The sequence below is a fragment of the Pseudorasbora parva genome, chromosome 16 (assembly GCF_024679245.1).
Source record: "Pseudorasbora parva isolate DD20220531a chromosome 16, ASM2467924v1, whole genome shotgun sequence".
Taxonomy (NCBI): domain Eukaryota; kingdom Metazoa; phylum Chordata; class Actinopteri; order Cypriniformes; family Gobionidae; genus Pseudorasbora; species Pseudorasbora parva.
In genome coordinates, this window is record NC_090187.1 from 41,978,783 (window position 1) to 41,999,710 (window position 20,928).

The following is a 20,928-nucleotide window of genomic DNA, read 5'->3' on the forward strand; positions in this document are numbered from 1 at the left end:
TTTTTTTTCCCAAAACAACAATATATATTTTTCACCTGTCTAGTAAATGTTTTTTAATGTGAGAATTTTTTGATATTTTGAAATAAGACCAAAATACTAAGTAAGAAAAGCATTTTTTTCTGCAGTGCAGAGGTGTTCTGAGTAAATGATTCTACACCGATTTGTGAGTTCACTGTTGGACAGATCAGATGTTTTAACCAGTCTTTAAAAAGAATCAGTTCACAGGATCATTAGATCACAAATTGAACATTAGTGGACACATTGCATGCAAATCCTAGGGTATCGCGAAAGATATGTCTCAACACATAAAATACTCAACTGGATACATTTTTTTGTTTGTTTTTTGTTAATTGAAAGTATGGTTTATGTCAGCTGCTTGTGTGGAAAAAACTACATTTTTAGAGAGCAATTTACACACCCTGCGGTAAATCAGGGAAAAACAATTATCAGAATGCACCACGTCCAATATTATGGATTCAGTCTTCCGACAGTTTACCATTGTATCAGTTTAGTTGCTTTAGATTAAAGGTGGGGTCTAATACTATTTCATGCATTCTGACTTATTTACACTGTTAAAGGTGGGATAAGTGATATCTGGTAACCGTTGTTGTTATTTCAAATCACCAAAACAAACACATCCCTACCCCCAAAAGGGTTTCGGCCCTATATTGATAGCTCTTCCCCACACATACGTAACCCAGGCAACGACTATGGCAGAATCGGAGCAAATTCCAAGATGGCAGCATGACTCTCTGTTTGTGATTGATACTTGTTTGTGGGAAAATAGCAAATTGATCATTTTATAAGCTTATTTACAATATAACTATAATGTAGAGTCGGTATTTGTCATACTCGACGGTTGTTTGATGACACAAATCCGTATAGTTTAGATTCTGGCATTGTGTTAATCCTAGCAGTGCTGTCTGCAAACACACGGTATCCATAAAATCCCAGTCTGAACCATCAAGCTGGCATGGAAATCTACCTAGAACTGCATTGTTTTTGGAGGATCTGTCTCATGCTGACTGGTTGGTGCCGGGAGCCTACATATCTACTGGAGCTCGAGTGCAGACGTGTCACTGAGTTTGATGGGCTTGATCTCCTTACAATGAAGGAAAGTGCTTCTTTGTTCTTACTGCTGGTTTTTAAGATATAGCTTGATGTTATAGAGACGTCTGGTTTTGATGAATCTCTTTTACCCGCAGCACTGCATCATTCACTGGGCTTCCTGTTTACAAGTGACAACATGTAACATCATTGGTCACTGCTGAGAAAACAGATAACCCATATTGGACTTCTTTATTGCTGAACCTGAACTGTTTTATTATTTTTGTTCTGTTTCTTAAGTAATATTTTGTCTTTTACACATCTGAGTGGTGCTACAGATATGGAGAGAAAGAGAAAGAGAAAGAGAAAGAGAAAGAGAAAGAGAAAGAGAAAGAGAAAGAGAAAGAGAAAGAGAAAGAGGTTGCTCCTTGCCTCTTTCTGTTTTATTCATTGTCCTTATTTATCTCTGGGGATACCTATTACTGGAATGGATATTCCAGTCCAGCGTTTCCAATGTCATGTAAATCACATAAGGGCACGTGTGCATTTGACTGTTCACTAAATGTCACATGTTGCTTATTCTTCCCTTCTGACACCGTTGACTTGGTTTGTTTGGCTAGTCTCATGACGTTATATGACAATTTTACCACTGTCTCTTGTGTGCTCCATGATGACTCCCATTTTAAAAGTAGAAGCAATGAATTGTACAAGAAATCAGTTAAGATAAAATGTCTAATTGCTTTATTACTGTTGATGTCCGGAAATGTGCAGCCAAACCCAGGCCCAGACACCCCTATAGATAAAGATATAGATAAAGCCCTCAAACATTTGGACACAACAAAATCTGCAGGCCCTGACAAATTGGATCCTTACTTTTTAAAGTTAGCAGCTAATTTTATTTCCATGCCTTTAACTAATATTTTTAATCAGTGCTTGAACACAAATGTCATTCCGTCCATCTGGAAATCAGCTTTCGTGGCTCCCCTGTTAAAAGGTGGTGATCCTGCTATATTAAATAACTATAGACCGATCTCTAAATTGTCTGTCCTGGCCAAGGTTTTAGAGTCTCTTGAAGCGAGCCACAATACGATCGCAAATGGACAAACAAGCCAACCGAATACGTAAAGTTTTTTTGAGCATGGAGCCTTGTCTAACTTCTGGCATTTCGCCCGCATGAGCATGTGTGTACAAGTCAAGTCAAGCAGACCGAGAAGAAGAGGCCATCAACAAGCTTTGTTCGAGTTACAGGAGCTGTCGGTAGCGCTGTCATGAAAGAAATTAATGTCACTAAAAAAGTGTATTTTTGGTTGTTAGGAAAAGATAACCATGTAAAGCTTTCCAAAGAAATCAGCAATAAGTGGATGTGGTTTTTTTTTTCTGGAGCAGCAACATGAGTCATGAGTCCAGCCATGAGTCCAAACCGCAGTCAGTGAGTGATTTTCCAGGGATAATGCCATGATGTATTTTATGTGTGTGATTGTGTCTTTTTAGCTCCGGTACAGCGAATCTGTCTTTTATATATGTGATAAACCTAAATAAAAATCGGATATGAAGGGTGCAATACTACACTATAGGTTAAAAAGATTAACATGAGACTGGCAGAAACGGTTTGTGTTATGTACCCCTTAATATATGCGGGAAAGAAAGAGCTGTGCTTAAGCTGAGTACACGCTGTGTGATTTATAATATTCCTTTAAGATTGTTTCTTGTCAGACTGTATGAACTAGACTGGGTAAACCCAGCCTGATCTGCCGGAGATTTGATTTTGCCCGGCAACTCAGTCTGGAAACCTGTACATTCATTTCTACTGCTTCTGTTACACTTTTGTGGGAACCAATCACAGACTGCTTATCCACCTGGTGGGCTATAGACCCTTTTACTGTTTGTATACAATGATGACGTAGCAACGTATGCGCGCGCATTTTGGCAACAAACTGTGGCAAGAATCAGCAGCATGTCAAGCTACGTGAGCGGATTAAGCAACACAAACCGAGAAAGTTATTTTAAAAAGTTGACTTTATCAAATGGTATTCGGCTACCAGATCCGCGTACTATAGTGGAGTGGATAGAAGATGTTAGCAGATGGCCAGATATAACTTAGTGGTCGGATATATACGTATTTAGTTGAGAAACCGAGCGTGTACACCCGAGACAAGCATATAAATCACTGGATGCTTATGAATACGTTGTCTGTGGGCATGTAAGTTACAGAATGTCCAATACAATTTTCTACATTTATTCTTATCCTTCACACAGACATACATTTATCATTTTCCTTACGTTTTATGTTATTGATTCGTGTCGACACTTCTGTTTAAAGTTTAATTTTGTAATGCTATAACGTTAGTACTTTAATAGCAACTATGTTGCTTGCATACATTTCTCAGATGGTTATTTTGCAATTAAACTATTAATAAAATCATTACAAATGAAGTTGATAAGTACTGTGATTATTGATATGATAATCTGGGGGTGGGGGTACATTATACACACCAGTGGCAGCCAATGTTGGGAGGTTTATTATAAATAATTAAGTTTCAAGTGCAGTAAATGTTTTACAAATGATTTTTTCTATGCGAGCATTTTTATGTCTTCGTTCCAATCAATGTGTTTAATCGCCTGCGTTCCGCCGGTTCTTCTGAAACGGCCGTGATCCTGTCAGAATCCTTTAAAACTTAAGCCCATTGGTGGAATAGCGATTAGTGCAACCAAAAACGCAACAGCCAGATGCTGGGAATACATTTTGATGCTGGGAAACCGTTTTGATAAACTTTCGGAGTTGCTCACACGTTAGAACCACTAGGGAACAACACCACTTCCGTTGCCAAAATGCGCGCGCAACTCTTTGATCACGTGGGCTGTAAAAGGGTCTATTGGCTGGTTTAACATGATGACCGATAGAGAAACGATGGGTCGTTGCCTGTTGATCACGCCTCTTGTGGTCTGATTGGTTGAAGGACTATCCAATTGCGTACAGAGTCATTCAAATAATGCCCGTTGATAATGCCTCCTGTGCAGTAGAAAATACAGAGCAGACTCCCCGGACCAATGTTCAATTTTAAATTGAGCTTGGTCTGGTGATAGCCAGACAATGTACGAACAGGATCCCCTCTGTAAACCATGTCACACTGTGAGATCTAAGTTGTCATTAATGTGAGACTGTACGATATTAGAGGCGCGCTAAAACAGAAGATATGTTTTTTTTTTATACCATCAAAGATTTATGCATTCGGTAATGGTGAGCTGCATTACATTTGGGATTTAAATTGTGGCTACAAAGAAATCTCTAGCGCTCATTTCGGTCATAGTTTGTCTTGATAAAAAAATAAAGATAATTTGAAGGTTGTCGTAGGAGAAGTCACACTGCATGACTGTGCACCAAATCTTCTGACACTGCCAGAATTTCATCTGAGGTAAAATTTGATTGCAGGGGTCATTAATCTGCTGCTGGTGAACATGTCAAACTAATGATCAAAGACTTTAGATTTTATCCTAGGATCAGAGGAATACGCTGCAGTCATCTATTTCGCTCCTTAAACATAGTAATGGATCAAAAGATGCTTTGGCAGGATAATGATATGGCAGCCGCCAAAAGTAATTTCAATGGCAGGAAAAACCCTGGCAAAAAAAATAATGACGTGGTCAAATAATGGCCAGGAGAAAACTCATACTGATGACTGGTTCACTCTGTCTAAGGTCACATTTTCATCATTACAGACATGACAGACTAGAAATCATACATTTCCAATTAAGAATATTATAGTCCAGCTGCATGGAGTTCTGACAATGTGCATATGCTAAATGTTCCTATTCAATTACATACCTGCCAACATATCAAAAAACCTTGGAGTGAGATTTTGTCAGGGGAAATCAAAATTATGTATTAATATTTCTGTACAAAACGGCTGGTAATTCTGACTTTGCACTCATTGTTCTCATTAAGATACATCACATGAGTACATAAATAAGTGTATTTGAGGAGTGTAGCATGTGTCGTCGAGTCATAGCCAATACTGTTTAAGCCCAACTCATCCTTTGCCACAAGTTTAATTGACAGACAATCTGACCAATCACATCCCCGAATGCCGTTTTGTCTGACAAAGCATCTAGTAGCTTAACGTTGGTGGACTTGAACTTGAAAAACAGTGCGTTCTGACATCTTTCTGCAGTTGAAACAACATTTCTTTTAGTGTTCATTCATGTTTATTTGATGCTTATCAATGAACATGAGGTGCTACAGCGATCACGAGTCACAACACATTAAAGAGCCACAAAATGGTATTTATTGTTTAAATTTCTTTTTTTACTAAAATTTGTAAGTTGAGACTTTGTTTCATATGAAAAGTAACTTGCTCTGTCCTGTCTGTCGGCGTGTTGTCAGTGTCCTCTTTGCTCCATGATGTATTTTCTAAGTAGCTTTTATAAACGTACCTTTTGATAATAAAAATGACTGATGTGCATCGTGAGACAAAATTTGCATTTTTTTGGGTGAATAAAGTAAGTCTACTGTAGTTCTTAAAAAAAGGAATCAGGGAACATTTTATTTCACATTATAAGACCAATTCACACTGCACTGAGAGACGGCGACATACTTTTTGGGGGTTTTGTTAGATCAGTGCGTTGCCTCTGTCAGTGTCTGTTGGTGTGGGGCTGGCTCATTTTCGTCGATTATAATGCTGAATCATGTTTGTTGGGTTGTTGAATATCAGAGAAGTGACGTACTGTAATCTGGTGTTTGTCTGCGTTGGTCGGCGTCTCTCAGTGCAGTGTGAATTGGCCTATATGAATGCTTAATTAATCTTATTTACTGTATTTGATTAACAAGGTAATAACGGCAAGAACAGTCTGCCCCTGATTTTAAAGTGTAAGATTATAGGGGTGGCTGACAAGAGAAGTGAGATAGTGAGAAACTCATTAAAGACTTTTCTTACCAACTTCTTGCGTGTATACTCCACAGCACGCAGGTCTGCTAATCTCTCTTCTTCCTTTTTTTGCTCTTTAGCAAGCAAGTTCTCCTCATTTATCTTCTGAATCTCGTGAAGCAAATTCCTCTGCTCCTCCTTTTTCTTTTCAATGACCTGTGATTACACAAACAGCGAGTCCGCATGTGAGACTGGAAGCTACTTATGATTAAAAAAAATTGAGGTTTTTTTTGTTGTTGTTGCATGTACCTTGATCTCCTCCATCTGCATCCTTTCCATGTTCTCCAGCAACTGCTGACCCTCCTGCTCCTTCACCTCATCCTGTAGCATTTTCTCCTCCAGACGCATCTGGATTTGGTCGAGTATGCGCAGCTTCCCGCTTTAATAACACACACCCATTAACCACAGGGCTCAATACACTGCATGCAGAGTTTTTATGCACAGCGAAAACATCCTTACTGAATCATCTGCTCTTTACGCAGTTGTTCAATTTGTTCCTGGGTCTCTAAGGCCCGCCGACGCTCCACCTCCATCATGGCATCCAGTCTTTTCTCCTCCTCCAGCCACTTTGTGCGGTTCTGTTTCTTTTCCTCAATCTGCGCATCCCGGACAACATGGCACTGCACTTTCTGAATCAACTGCAGGAGTACAAAGACAACATTCGCTTGGAGAAAACAACCAGTGGGTCATGGTTCGGCTTGTTAGTGTGGTCCTATCTACCTCATTGAGCTTCTTGACTTCATCCTCTTGTTCCATTCTTAGGGTGTTGGCCCGTTCCAAAAGGTACTGAGCCCGGTCCCTTGCCTCTATTTCGAGCTCACTGAGGTTCTGGTTCTTCTGCCGAGACAGGTCCGCCTGACGCATTTGTGCTTTTCTCTGCTCAGCAGCATCCTGATATGACAACAAACAGATCAGGGGTGTTTCCTCTGAGGAGGCAAGAGAGGCAAGTGCCTCGTCAAAAAAATAGGATGAGATAAACAATACAACGCAAATATAAGTTTGTGAAGTTAAGCGGGATGCTGCATCTCTCTTGCCTCCCCTGAGCCCATTGACTTTTAACACACTCCCTAAAGCATGCGCTGGGTTTAGTGGGGTCTAACTGTGAATGAATGGGAAAAGTCACGTGAGATTATGAGTGGATGTCATTGGTTATGACTGGCTATGAGTGGTTTGTGTCATAAATCCAGCCTCTTCTTTTCGTGCGTGTTTCCCAATGTCTTTTCGCTCGGCGGTAGGGTGTCCAAAAAAAATGACATATTAATGGGAAGACTAGCTTAGATATTACTGCTTTATGTCACATCAAAATCAAACTTGAAATTGCCTGAAAACATTTATTATGATTATTCCTTTATTTAACCAGGGGAAAATTGCTCTTTTTCAAATGATCCCTGGCTAAGAAAGGCAGCACTTAAAAATGTATCAGCACATCATTAACCATACAACACCTAGCAAGGAAAGAAGTTAAATATAACAACAAACAAAATATGATACAATAACATAACCAGAGCAGGCAGAAAACAAAACAAACCAGCAGCCTATATACAATCACACTTATAGTTGAAGGTTTCTGTGACATATCATTTAAAATCGTTAAGTGGAATAATAGTGCGTAGCTTCAACTGTTCCTACAAAGTATTCCAGGTTGAAGGGGCATCGTTACGGAAGGCAATTTTTTCCAAATTTAGATTTTACAGCAGGTATAGTAAAAAGAATGCAAGTTTTTGACCTGAGATTGTATGTATTGTTTTTCACCAAAAAGAAAACTGCTGTCACATCAAAATCAAGCTTGAAATTGCCTGAAAACATGATGACACTGGTTTAGCAATCCGCTCTTTGAGTTGTACAATGAAAACAAACAACCAAAAGTCAGTTCACAAATAAAATATATTGTTTAAATTGTCACTGCCTTTAGTTATTATTTTGGTATAAATGTAAAAATGCTTAAAACACTAACTTAATAAGATTTAAGCTTTCCTGTAGCTCAACCAGTAGAGCGTGGCGCTAGCAACGCCAAGGTCATGGGTTCGATTCCCAGGGAAAGCAAGAACTGACAATAATGTGAACATTGAATGCAATGTAAGTCGCTTTGGATAAAAGCGTCTGCCAAATGCATAAATGTAAATGTAAGATTTATACTTGGTTTTAATAAAGAGAACATTGATTACAAAACATAATTTTATTTGGTTTATGTAAAGTAATGTTTATTTAAGCAGGAAAATGTGGCAACATTCTGTGTAACTGGGACATACATTTACATTTGATTTATTTGAACACCCCTGTATGTCACTAAACTTGTTTTGTTTCTCTAAAAAATATAGCAATGCTTGGAAGACAACCAAAGAATAATGTGGAGGCCAGTCACACAGAAAATGTGGGCAGTGTAATGGGGGAAAAGTGCACACTCTGTTATACGTGAAATACTGCAAAAGACAACAGACATGAGCGCACCGGTCAGAGACGTGTCTAGCGCATATTTATTTACATAGAAAAATAACGGAAAAGCGGAATACAACGAGTTCTGTCTGAAAGGCCCATTAAAGTCTACAAGGTAAGCTTTGTTCTCTGTAAATTGAATGAGCAGAGCCATGATATTATCATGATAGTTTAGCTTATTCAGCTGCACATAAGAATTATTAAAGTAATGTTGCAGTTTCTACTTGTTCTACTTTGCACTATTAATGTGATGCCGTAGATGTATGTTGTATAATGTGAAATAAATTGTAAATGATATATTCTATATGGATTAGATTTTTTAATTCCATTCACGCAGAACTGTTTGTTTAATTCAGTCTTGGAATATGCGAAGGCATGAACAAAGAATAATTTTTCATGATGTAGTGATTCAAAGGAAACGACTGAATGAGTAAATAAACTTGGGTGCTGGAGAATTTAAACAACTTGACATTTCAGCGTATTATTTGTAGCATTTTTAGTGGCTTTTTTATGTCACCACATTGAAGCACCTGGTGAAAAGCAAAACAGGAAACTTATATTTTACACTGAGATAATTCTCTGTGACAGATGGGCTGGCAATGCTTTTCCCTAAGTGAAACTGCATATATTATGATAGCTCACCATGGCTTGTTCGCGAGCTTGGCGTTGAGCCTCCAGCACAGCTGCCTTCTCCTCTTCACTAGGAACATGAGATTCCACCATGATTCTCCTGAACTCAGCCGAAGACAGGATGACAGATTGCCCAGATGGGTCCTCACTTGGGATTCTGGTTCAAGAGTAAAAAACAGACTTAAAGGCGTCATGAACTGCAAAATAATTTTTACAATTTTTTTTAACACTTTTTATCATTATTCAGGGTTTCTGCAGGTTTTATAAAGGCAAATGTAAGACCTTTGTAAGACCAATTAAAGAAAATTGAAGAAATATAACACGTCCATATCAGGGCCGTACCCACCATTGAGGTCCCCGAGGTCTGGACCTCGGTAATTCTCTGAGGTGTACATAATAGAAGTTGCAAAATAATAGCCTATTAAGGCAGCGTGTACAAATAGGTGTTCTCGCCTCGCCCGGCGTATGCACCAACAGCTAGCAGGTTTTGTCCATTTTTACGCGTTGAGCGTCCACAGTTCAACTTTGGGTGAACATCAATGTCCAATCACAGTGGAGGAGAGGCGGGACAAATTCCACAACCACCAACCGGCGCTTCGAACAATCACTGATGTTTGACATCACAACACCGCAAGAGTGCTTAATAATCAGGGATGCAAACTAATAACGTTTTCTTGACCTGGTTTTCTTGGAAGCCTTCAGTAAATTTACATTTACAACTTTGCTTTTACCAACGAAAATGAAAAGACTGCTTCAAACAAAGCTCAGCTTTGAAAAGAGAAAAGATACAGGGCAAGAGAAGGAGACTGGGGAAAAAAGAAAGAGAGAAGATGATGGCGATGAGACAGAAAGAGCAGGTAGCCCACTGTGCTCAGAATAGAAAAAGCATTAGCCTACAATATATTCCTAATTGCTACACAAAATGTGATTCTTGTCTGTGAAATCCAGGCTAAAGTCTCATGATCTAATATTGAGATTAGGAGCATCAAATTTTGATTTCACTCATTGGTTATATTTTCACTTTGATTTCTATCTTTGACATGATCTTACTCATTCAACATTAAATATATCAAGGTTATATGTTCAAATAATGTTCTTTACATAATGTAAATCACAAAAATGTACTTTAGCTAGGTTTTCAAAGACGGAGTCACACATATGTCGTCTTTGGCTAACTTGGAGTTATTTTCTCACTTGGGTTATTTTCTAACTTGGAGTCAATTTTTTTTGCAACATTTAACCAGATTCTCATTTATAAAAAGCTGTTGTCTTCTTAAAATAATTTATACTGCACACTGACATGGTTTTAAAGCTACAGTTAGCTGATTCTTTTATTTTCTTATGTCTTAAAATGCATATGTAAAGGAGAGAAATGTTTTTTGTTTTGTTTTCAAACCCTCCAAAATTGATATTTGGACCTCGGTATTTAGAAAATCCTGGGTACGGCCCTGGTCCATATGTAGAAGCACAGAATGAGTTAGGAGCACTTAAATATTTAAAAATACAAATTCCGACAGATCTCCATTACTTTTTAATTAATTTGACAAAAAAGTTAATTATATAAACAAATAAAAAAATAGCCCAAACTAGAATATGGACATAACTTTTATTGAAACTTTTGATCACACTACAAAAAAAGTGTGAGAATCTAAAATATTCTTAAATCAAGATACATTTACTTGAGAAGCAAAATTACATAAGATAAGCAATCTAGTCATAGTGATTTTATTATTAAAACAAGAACCAATATCTGCCAACGGGTTCAGAAAAATCTACTTAATTCAAACAAATAAGTGATTTTCATACCCACTGACAGATAATGTTTTTTATCTAAGCACAGACTCACTTAATTTTGTTAAATTTCTCAGAAAACAAAGCTTGATTTCTTCATTTTGCATAAAAAGTAAATGTATCTTAATTTAAAGATGTTTAGATATTTGTACTGGAATACAAAAATCCTGAGGATGTTCTTAATGAAGGGCCCAATGAAATTCATTTAATTAAATTTTTTGATTTAAAGGTGTCATGAACTGGCTTTTTAAAACATTTTATACTGTTGTCTGAGGTCAACTAATGACGTTTGAGTAGTTTGTACATCCTAAAACATCATAACTAATAAGTAATAGGCTATTTTCTACAGTGGTTTTGAGGCTGTCTCCAAAGCGCTGGGTTTTGCACTGAGACTTGGAAGTAAACACCCACGGTTAGGATTGTATTCATTTAATTACATTTTTTGTTTGAAAGGTGTCATGAACTGGCTTTTTAAAACATTTTATACTGCTTTCTGAGGTCAACTAATGACGTTTGTGGTTTTTACATCCAAAAACATTTTCTACAGTGGTTTTGAGGCTGTCTCGGACTGTTCTCCAGACTTGGAAGTAAACGCCCACGGCTAGGATTGGAGAAAATTTGCTTATTTAATGAGCTTCAGCTCCCCTGTCAGTTCAGTTCACATGAGGAGAGATTGATTTGAAAGCGGCAACCGGGATGATTCTTTCACAGGGCTCGTTAACGTCTTTATCAAACAAACACACTAATTTAATTCTCATCCACCTGCGATTGATTGGACTATTATTTCTGTATTACAAGGCCCACGCGATCTATGGATATAAGCGCAAACACACACACACACACACACACACACACACACACACACACACACACACGCGTGCGTGCCCAGATCAAGAAAATATTATTTCTGCTGACGGGCTTACGTTTTGGTAGCCCGTGAGGAAAACACATATAAAAAGATGCTTTACTCACTTAAGTTTGCTGCACCATTCCTGTCGATCCAATATAGAAGGCACAACATTGTGTCTGCAAATCCAGCACTTCAGATTCCGCAGTGAAATAAAGCGAACACACAAACGTTCTTCCACACGTGAGCTGAAACTTCATTAAATATAAATGAAGTATCACACATTCCTAATATAAGGATCCAAAGGAAGCTTATGCAGCGACTGTTCTTTCACAATATCTTGCTATCTTCTTCAGCATGTTTACTGCTGCTGGCTAGCGTGATATTATTGCGATGAGTTATTGGGCGGGGCTACTGAATTACACGTTCTGTAGAGGCGGTGTTTCGCCACTAGATGATGTAAGGATGAAGCAAAGTTGAAAAGTTGTGAGAAAGTTGTGGCCAAATGAATACTTAAAAAGGTCCACAACAGTAGCCTAGAAATCTAGACGCACCCTAGCGGCAGCAAATCTAATCTGCCCACGAGTGTCATCTAGCATCTCTTAATACCCTTCTGAGCTATAATCGCCAAACTCTTGCCAGGCCAATCACATTGTGTATAGAGTCGGTGGGCGGGGCCATAATGACGACGGCCGTTGCGCTTGCGTGCTTCTAGTAAACATAGAAACTGGCGAACGGCGGTCTTTCGAATCAGCTTTGACCGCAACTCTGGAAGACTTGGAGTTAAGCTTTTCTCTGAGAAAAGAACAAAGAACGGCACTGAAGTCATTCTTAAAAAGGGAAGATGTGTTCGGAGTTTTGCCGGACGGATACAGTGAATGTTTAATCTATCAACAAGCTCTGTTTCACCTTCGTTGCTCTGGTTGGCATAGCGCTATCCTATCGCGTGCAGAGGGAGTTTGAAAGACAACCGTTTATCCCGCCCCTCAGATTGAGCTGTCAATGGTGAGTTTCCAGACCAAACATCTTGATGTGGGTCTGGCTTGTCAGGCTACCACAACAGCACATTCACGTTAAATAAAATTATGCATTTAAAAGTTAATGACCAAACATATCGTTGCAAAGGTTCACAATGCTGCTTGCAGGTGAAATATAACATGGATAGCATTGAATTAATATCGTCAGATTAAATACTGATAATTGACCAGTCAAGCCCCTTTACCTAAACCTCTCTACTAAACTGCCAGACAAAATCTGTCCTGTTTGTAGTTTTTTAACACTTTTTATACAAGTTTGCAGTTCTAATCGAATCCTTGTCCAAATTGCAGCATTAAAAATTGGAAATAGTAGACCGTTTGGGTATACTTGGAACACTCTTTTCAACATACTATGATTTGGGATACACTAATTCTATTTTCAAATATTATTTAGGACGGATATGCAAATCGGGATGCATATAAAGCATTGGTTTCATAAAAAGCTGTTTTTGGACTAACAAGGAAGTTTTGAGTCCTGACACTTACAGGACGTTTTGTAGTACAATGACATCGTATATGTCAAAAGATGAAGATTTATATTTTATTTTTTCCTGAATTTATGACCCCTTTAAAAAAAAGTGAAAAAACAAATGGCCAAAATATGACGTTCCTGGATAAACAAATCTACTGGTTTCGTTCAAGTCAAATAAGGTTACACCAACTTATGAACAGGTAAATGTAAATATCTCAATAAGGATAACTAACGTCGCATATCCACAGTGTAAAAACTTTTGCTTCTACTCGCCTGAGGTCTCTGATGAGGTCTTTAGTGATGATGCGGGCGGTCTCGGGCTCTTTGGTTGCAGGAGCAGAGCGTGACAGTGACCTTGACCTCTTGCTTCTGCCTTCAGCATCACCTTTCATATCAGCATCAGAATTCTGAAAAAAGATTCAATAGACAAATCTTCCTTTCTTTTCATTTAATGACTAAGACCAAGGAGTAAGCTTATTACTCTACCTGTTTAGGGGTCCCAAAGAGGGACTCGTCCACATGAGAGGTGAGGGCCCGTGTGCGATAGCGGCGAGTCAGACCGCTGCTTCCGGACAGCTTCCCACTTGAGGATGCGGCGCTTTGAGGCTGAAAAACATGTCATATTACCAACTAGTAAATAACGTTAGCTACTTTAGGTGAGACTAAAGTATTGGTCTCTCATGGATCTTTACAACAACAAAACAGCTAGTTCCTGGTTCATTTCTGATTCACTACAAAATTACTGACTCATAACATTGTTCTGGAATTGGAGTTAAACTTCCTGGTGGTTAAAAGTTTGGAATAATTTTATTTATTTATTATTTTTCATGTTTTTGAAATAAGAATCTTCTGCTTAACAAGGCTCCATTTATTTGATCAAGTGTACAGTAAAAATGTAAACATTATTATATTAATACAAGTGTTTTCAATTTGGTAATTTACATTCAAATATAATTTATTTCTGTGTTCAAAGCTGAATTTTCAGCATCATTAAGTTACTCAAGTCATCAGTGTTACATAATCCTTCAGAATGTCTTTACTGTTAACAGTTAACGTTACTTGAATCTATTTTAAAGTATTAATTTCTATTTTTTTCCTTACCTGACAAACTTTACGTTTTCAAAAAACAAAAAAAACATCAAGCAGAATAAATGTTTTCAACATTGATTTGAGCAGAAACAGTAATGTTTTATTATGGTGTGGAAGTTTAAATTGTAACGTACTCACCATTTTTATTGAGCTTAAGAGAAAACTATAATCGGGTAGACGTTATGACACAGATCCAAACAGAGCCACGACAAAGTTAAAAGTGGTTGCCATTCAAGTGTTTATAATGTATGTGGTTAAAAATGTCGCTAAGAGATAATAATATAGAATAACCGCAGTGTAGACCACAGCTAAGCTAACCTACTAGCAATAAAAGCTCTCTAGTCTCCACAACAATAGTTTGTTGTCAAGTTTCCATGGAGACGCGGTTACTGCGGTTACGGACACAGACTGCAAGGAGGCTGCGTTTTTAGGACAGCATTTTTTAGGACAGCAAGACCCTTTTTAATGTATTGTATTTTAATGTAGCCTACTACTGTATTTGCATTATTCATTTTCAGGAATTCATTAATAGTTTCATTATTTACATTGGGTGCTGCTTTCACAGGATTGTAAAGGCATTGCGAATGTTCTTACATTTATTCAGTTTTATCATTTAGAAAAAGAAAAGTATTTGTAATAAGCACTTTAAGTGGACTATTTAAAAAGTGTTTATATAACAGTAATTACTGCGTGTTAAATTATATTTTTTGTTAAACATACAAGCAGAGTGTGTTGTCATATTGTGACCATTGCAGAGTAACAGTTAGCCTAACTTACAACTCCACCTTCGGTCCAGTAAGGTTTCAATAAGCACTTTTTTCTGTTCATAGTCAAAAGTTCATTTTTATATCTATTCATGTTATTTTTCTCAATGTCAGGGGTCTCAGAGACATTTCTAAATGGAAAGTCTCACTCCACACTCAGTGACTATGCTTTTTGGGAAAAAATCAGTGCAGCAATGACATTTGGTTAGCTTCAACACTCGTCAAATGTTGACGAATGGTCAAGGGACCCTGGCGTCAGCTGTTGACGCACAGGGTACCCCCCCTAAATCGCCATTTTTCGACTGGGTAATCCACTGTTTTCAATGAGAAACCTAGGACGTCATAAAGTCCAACTATTCCGAGGCCAAACGATTGAATTGTGTGAAGAAAAGACTCCGTGCCCCGGCGTCACACTGAAGACGCCACAGGTAGACCCCTTGGCATCACGCGATGGACGAACTGGGAACCCTATTGCTTTCAGCGGGAAACCTTTGGTGTCAACATTAGACGGCAATCCTATCGGTATGAAATTGCGCTGAAGAAGTCTCATTTCATTACACATCGCAATGTTTGGCATCAGATCAGGTGTGCCACATGTTGGTGATATTATGTCCTAATGTTTGATATAAAGTATTTTCTGCTTGTCGTTATCGATCATGTTCAGTCACTGCATTGTAGCCTATCTGTCATCATCTCCACTGAGGCTTTGCATTTCTTTGCTTTCTAAATAAACACACCTTGCTAACAGGGTGATTAAACACTGTCATGCATCTTCAGTGTGACGCCGGGGCGCTGCATGCGGTGATTGCTTTTGGGTCTTTTCTTCACACAATTCAATCGTTTGGCCTCGGAATAGTTGGACTTTTTCAATAAAGTGTGCCTGTTGTCTGTTACAGTCTGTGTTTTATATCATATAACACGCAAATGGGTAGTTTTAGGGCGGGGTGGGGTTTAACTACTGTTTCAAACGTGTATCATAGCGTAAATAAATGTAAATACAATTGCTGGCTGATTAAATTGAGAATCACACTCCAACATGTCATAATGGAAAAATTATAACCCAATAAATTCCATCGTGACGATAACATTCACATGCCCAACACGTCTGTTTATGACGTCCTAGGTTTCTCATTGAAATCAGTGGATTACCCATAGACAGTAAAAGAAATGGACAGAGCTATCCCATTGACTTCAACGGCAGAAACTGAGGCCAATCAGAGGCACTCACCTTCTGATGGGTTAGGGTTAGCCTAACCCCTAACCCGATCAGACTGAGCTTGACGACGTAGATGTGACGTGAGCCTCCTGTATGACAGCTGTAGGTCTTCTAGTAGTTGTGGAAAGTGAAATCTAAATCATGTTGTTTAAATGTTTTGTCCCGTTGCTTTTGGCTCACTATGGGCTTCTCCCCATTCTTCTCCCTTGACTTTATCAGACTTTTTGTCTCCACGTCCCCCGGACTGCCTCATAGACAGTAAAAGATTGCTTCTGAGCGTCTCCTCCTGTCTAAGGTAATTTCTCAACTGTGCGCCAGAGTCCCGTTGGTTATGACGCAATCGTTAGCCTATTTTTACAAAAACAGCTTCTACGGGGCGATAGTGTAAGATACAAGGTAATGGAGCCTTTAATGCATTGTCGTGTTTCTTTATCAATAAACAATGGACAAATGGAGTCTTTAAACGTCTCAGATGTAAAGTTATTCACTGTCAAAGTGACTCAAAAATGAATGGGAGTCAATGAGATGCTAACAGCAGGTGATGGATTGGTTAGCAATGGCCGCCCCTATGGGTGGAACGCTTTCCGAGTGCTAGATTACCCCCTTTGGGATTACCCATTACATCGAAAAATGGCGATTCAGGGGTACCCTGTGCGTCAACAGCTGACGCTAGGGTCCCTTGACCATTCGTCAACATTTGATGAGTAGGGGTGAGACTTTGTATGGATGCCATCCCAGCTATTGCACTTTTAAAAAACTCTGTTGAGTCTTTACCCTCTGTCATTTCCGTGAGTAATCCCTTGAGTAATATTACTAATTACTAATATTAATATCCCCCCCGTGAGTAATATTACTTTTTTTTCTTTCAAAGAAGGATCCTCTTTGTTCCTTTTATGGAACTTATGGATTTAATGGATTGCTAATAAGTGCCTCATGAGACACCTCTATTTTATATAATGTAATGTATATTACCCCTGGCCCTGTATGCATATTGTTTTGCATGTTAAGTCCTTTTTTGTTGGTTTTATTATTTATGATGTTGTCAAAAGTGTTGTTTACATTCCTATATTTGTGATAAAATAAAATAAAAATGTTATATATAAAAAAGCATACACAAGTTCTGATGCTTCAAAAAGTTTATATAGGGGACAGACATACTTTTTGTACGAAGAAGAATGAAAGTCTTGCAGGTTTGTGACAACACAGGATGAGTAAATGATGTACACAGCTCAATAACCCTTTTATAAGGCTTATTTTATATTACCCATAGACTGGTCCGTTCAAGCAGTGTCAATAATGTCACCCCTGTGTTATACCAAACCTGTAAGATATCCGTTCCTCTTTGGAACACAAATTAAAATATTTTTTATTAAAGATAAAATACCAAGATGGTTATTTATTTGAAATAACAGAGACAGTAATATACTGGACCGCTGTTATACAACAATAAAAGATGCATATCACTCCGTCCCACGGGCAGCTTTGGGGTTTTCTGATCACTGTGTGGTTCATCTTATACCGACCGCAGTAGGCAGAAACTGAAATCAGCTAAACCTGTAACAAGGAAGTAAAAAGATGGACTAATGAAGCAGAGCATGATTTACAAGCCTGCTTCGATTGCACTGATTGGACTGTTTTTGAAGCTGCTACCACCGATCTGGATGAGCTCACAGATACTGTAACATCATACATCAGTTTCTGTGAGGATACATGCATTCCTACCTGGTCATTCTTATCATTCACTAATGATAAACCATGGTTTACTGGGAAACTCAAACAGCTGCATCATGCCAAAGAGAATGCTTACAGAAGTGGGGATAAGATCTTGTATAACCAAGCCAGGAACAGACTGACAAAGGAGATCAGAGTTGCTAAAAGAAACTTTTCTGAAAAGCTGAAATGTCGACAGACCTGGGACTTATGCAAGGATCCTATTTGTGGCTTTTCACAATTCAGTTCGGCCTTTAATACCATCATGCCTGATCTCCTCACAGCCAAACTGACCCAGCTCTCCATACCATCCTCAATCTGTCAGTGGATCTCTAGCTTCCTGACAGACCGGCAGCATTGAGTGAGACTGGGTAAACTCACATCCAGGACTCTTACAATCAGCACTGGTGCCCCCCAGGGGTGCGTTCTCTCCCCACTGCTCTTCTCCCTGTACACCAATGACTGCATTTCTAAAGACCCCTCTGTCAAGCTCCTGAAATTTACAGATGACACCACTGTCATCGGCCTTATCCAGAACGGTGACGAGTCTGCTTACAGACTGGAGGTTGAACAGTTGGCTGTCTGGTGTAGTCATAACAACCTTGAGCTGAACTCGCTCAAAACGGTGGAGATGATAAAGGACTTCAGGAGGAACAGCCCAGCACTCCCCCCACTCACCATCACCAACAGCACTGTGGACGCAGTGGAGTCATTCAGGTTCCTGGGAACTACCATCTCTCAGGACCTGAAGTGGGACAATCACATTGACTCCAGTGTGAAAAAGGCTCAGCAGAGACTGTACTTCCTTCGTCAGCTGAGGAAGTTCAACCTGCCACAGGACCTGCTGATTGAGTTCTGCTCAGCTGTCATTGAGTCTGTTATATGCACCTCCATCACTGTCTGGTTTGGTTTAGCTACCAAATCAGACATCAGGAGACTGCAACGTACCATCCGGACTGCAGAGAGGATTATTGGTGCCCACCTGCCAACCATGCTGGACCTGTACTCTTACACACACACACACACACACACACACACACACACACACACACACACACACACACACACACCGACAAACACACACACACACGTCGTGTTTTTCCATGTTTTATAGGGACTTTCCATAGGCGTAATGGATTTCATACTGTACAAACTGCACATCCTATCCCCCTACACTGCCCCTGCCCCTAAACCTACCCATCACACACACACACACACACACACACACACACACACACAGCCCCTAAACCTACCCATCACAGGAAACATTCTGCATTTTAGAGTGTTAAAGGCTCCAACCACCCCCGACACCTCACTGTTACTGGTCAGGACAGTGACTCTGATCACTGGCACTAACATCTAGGCATAGGAACAGTGTGTTCCCACAGGCCATTTCCCTCTTGAACAGTTAACCCCCCCCCCCCCCCCCCCCACCCCCCCAAGGGAAATGACTGTAAGTGCTTTGTTTAGTGCAATATCTCCTAAACTCTTTACTTGAGTTTGATTTTTTACTTCACTTTACTTCACTTTGACAGTATTTGGGTGGTAAGAATAAATATGAATAATATGAGTAATCACTCATATTATTCATATTTATTCTTACCACCCAAATACTGTAAATGCTCATAATCTATGTCTTTCTGACTAAACTTAACCGTGACCTTATACGGTTTTTATTTTTTCTTCATATTTTTATTTTTATTACTGTGCTGCATTTTTATGGTTTATTTGCACTGGAAGCTTCAGCACCTTAAAAAATTCCTTGTATGTGAAAGCACACTTGGCAATAAAGCTCTTTCTGATTCCGATCATCTGTACAGTAGAAGCTGATGGTCCAAAAACATCCATGTTTTCCCGGATGCGTTAGACGTTGTAACTAATATGGCCCATGAGCATTCAAACTGGACAAATGCCAAAACAGAAAATCTTTTTTCCATCTGAGGAGATTTAATCAGCATTTGTTATACAATATAGATCCAAGACAGAAAATCATTATATCAGTAAATAAAAAATGTGGCACATTTATTTTCATATTTTATTTTACTGCAATCTATTGTTTAATAATGAGGATGACACACAACTTTACTTGTACTTGGGGAGAGTTTCAGTCAAAACACAGACAAATTATGATAATCCCTCTAGCCAGAAGACAAATCTGGACAGCTGTTTATTTTTGAGCTTCACTTCAAGAGTGCCGTTTTTAAAGGATTCACTCCCACATCAAGATGTTTGGTCTGGAAACTCACCATTGACAGCTCAATCCGAGGGGCGGATTAACGGTTGTCTTTCAAACTCCCTCTGCAATGAACAAGTTGCATGTTTATTATGCTCCGTGTCCAGATAGAAAAAGTGCAAACGCATAACGATAAATTATATTAGATATATGTTTCAGGTCTGCGTCCACGTGCTATCACAAGCAGTTGTTTTAAACGGTAAGCAAGGAAAGTAAAAGAATGCCTTGGCGTAACCACAACTAGTTAGCCAAGCATTAGTTTCGATTGAAACAACCTTGGAAAAAGCTTCTCTTGTAGGTTTTCTCGTGCCTATTTCCTCCTGGCTTGTCTGGTCTGAGTTATTTTACAAGGAATTTTTCCGCTAATGTTCTTCTTTTGTAGCGATTTAGCTTAATTTGGAGCTAGTTTAACTCCCACGACTACATTAGTGTTACTCGACTTCGCCCGCGCCGCCTCAATGTCCCGTGTTTCAGTATGCACTGCTCTAATATTAGAGTTACGGGCGATATTTTTAGAGCCGCAAACCATTAAATTCGACGACGATAATTGACGAAATATAAACTTTTTTTTGCATAGCAACTGGGAACCATTGGCTTATATTACAGCACTGTAGGGCTGAGGGAACTGGAGCCCCGGGAAGCAACATGATAAACGCAACGACGTTGAAAGTGAATGCAAATATTAGAATGAGTTCTAAACACATTTTAGAGTAAAACCATTATTAGCATATAATTAA

The 20,928-nt window shown here is 38.9% G+C and overlaps 1 protein-coding gene and 1 non-coding gene across 3 annotated transcripts in view; one reads left to right on the forward strand and one right to left on the reverse strand.

Annotated features, from left to right (window-relative positions):
* Positions 1–14,597, reverse strand: part of cfap45 (cilia and flagella associated protein 45) — a 30,787-nt gene extending 16,190 nt beyond the window's left edge. For both annotated transcript variants that reach the window (XR_010898518.1, XM_067419862.1), the window contains exons 1-8: positions 14,407–14,597; positions 13,666–13,785; positions 13,453–13,586; positions 9,045–9,189; positions 6,690–6,860; positions 6,429–6,607; positions 6,219–6,348; positions 5,979–6,125 (exon numbers count right to left, since the gene is read on the reverse strand). Coding sequence is in view for 1 of the 2 variants with exons in the window: in XM_067419862.1 (XP_067275963.1) it covers positions 5,979–6,125; positions 6,219–6,348; positions 6,429–6,607; positions 6,690–6,860; positions 9,045–9,189; positions 13,453–13,586; positions 13,666–13,785; positions 14,407–14,409 (1,029 nt within the window). In the remaining variant the exon portion in view is untranslated. The remainder of the gene's footprint in view (positions 1–5,978; positions 6,126–6,218; positions 6,349–6,428; positions 6,608–6,689; positions 6,861–9,044; positions 9,190–13,452; positions 13,587–13,665; positions 13,786–14,406) is intronic.
* Positions 7,938–8,012, forward strand: trnaa-agc (transfer RNA alanine (anticodon AGC)). Its single transcript has one exon. It is a non-coding gene; the product is annotated as a tRNA-Ala (tRNA).
* Positions 14,598–20,928: the final 6,331 nt, after the last annotated feature.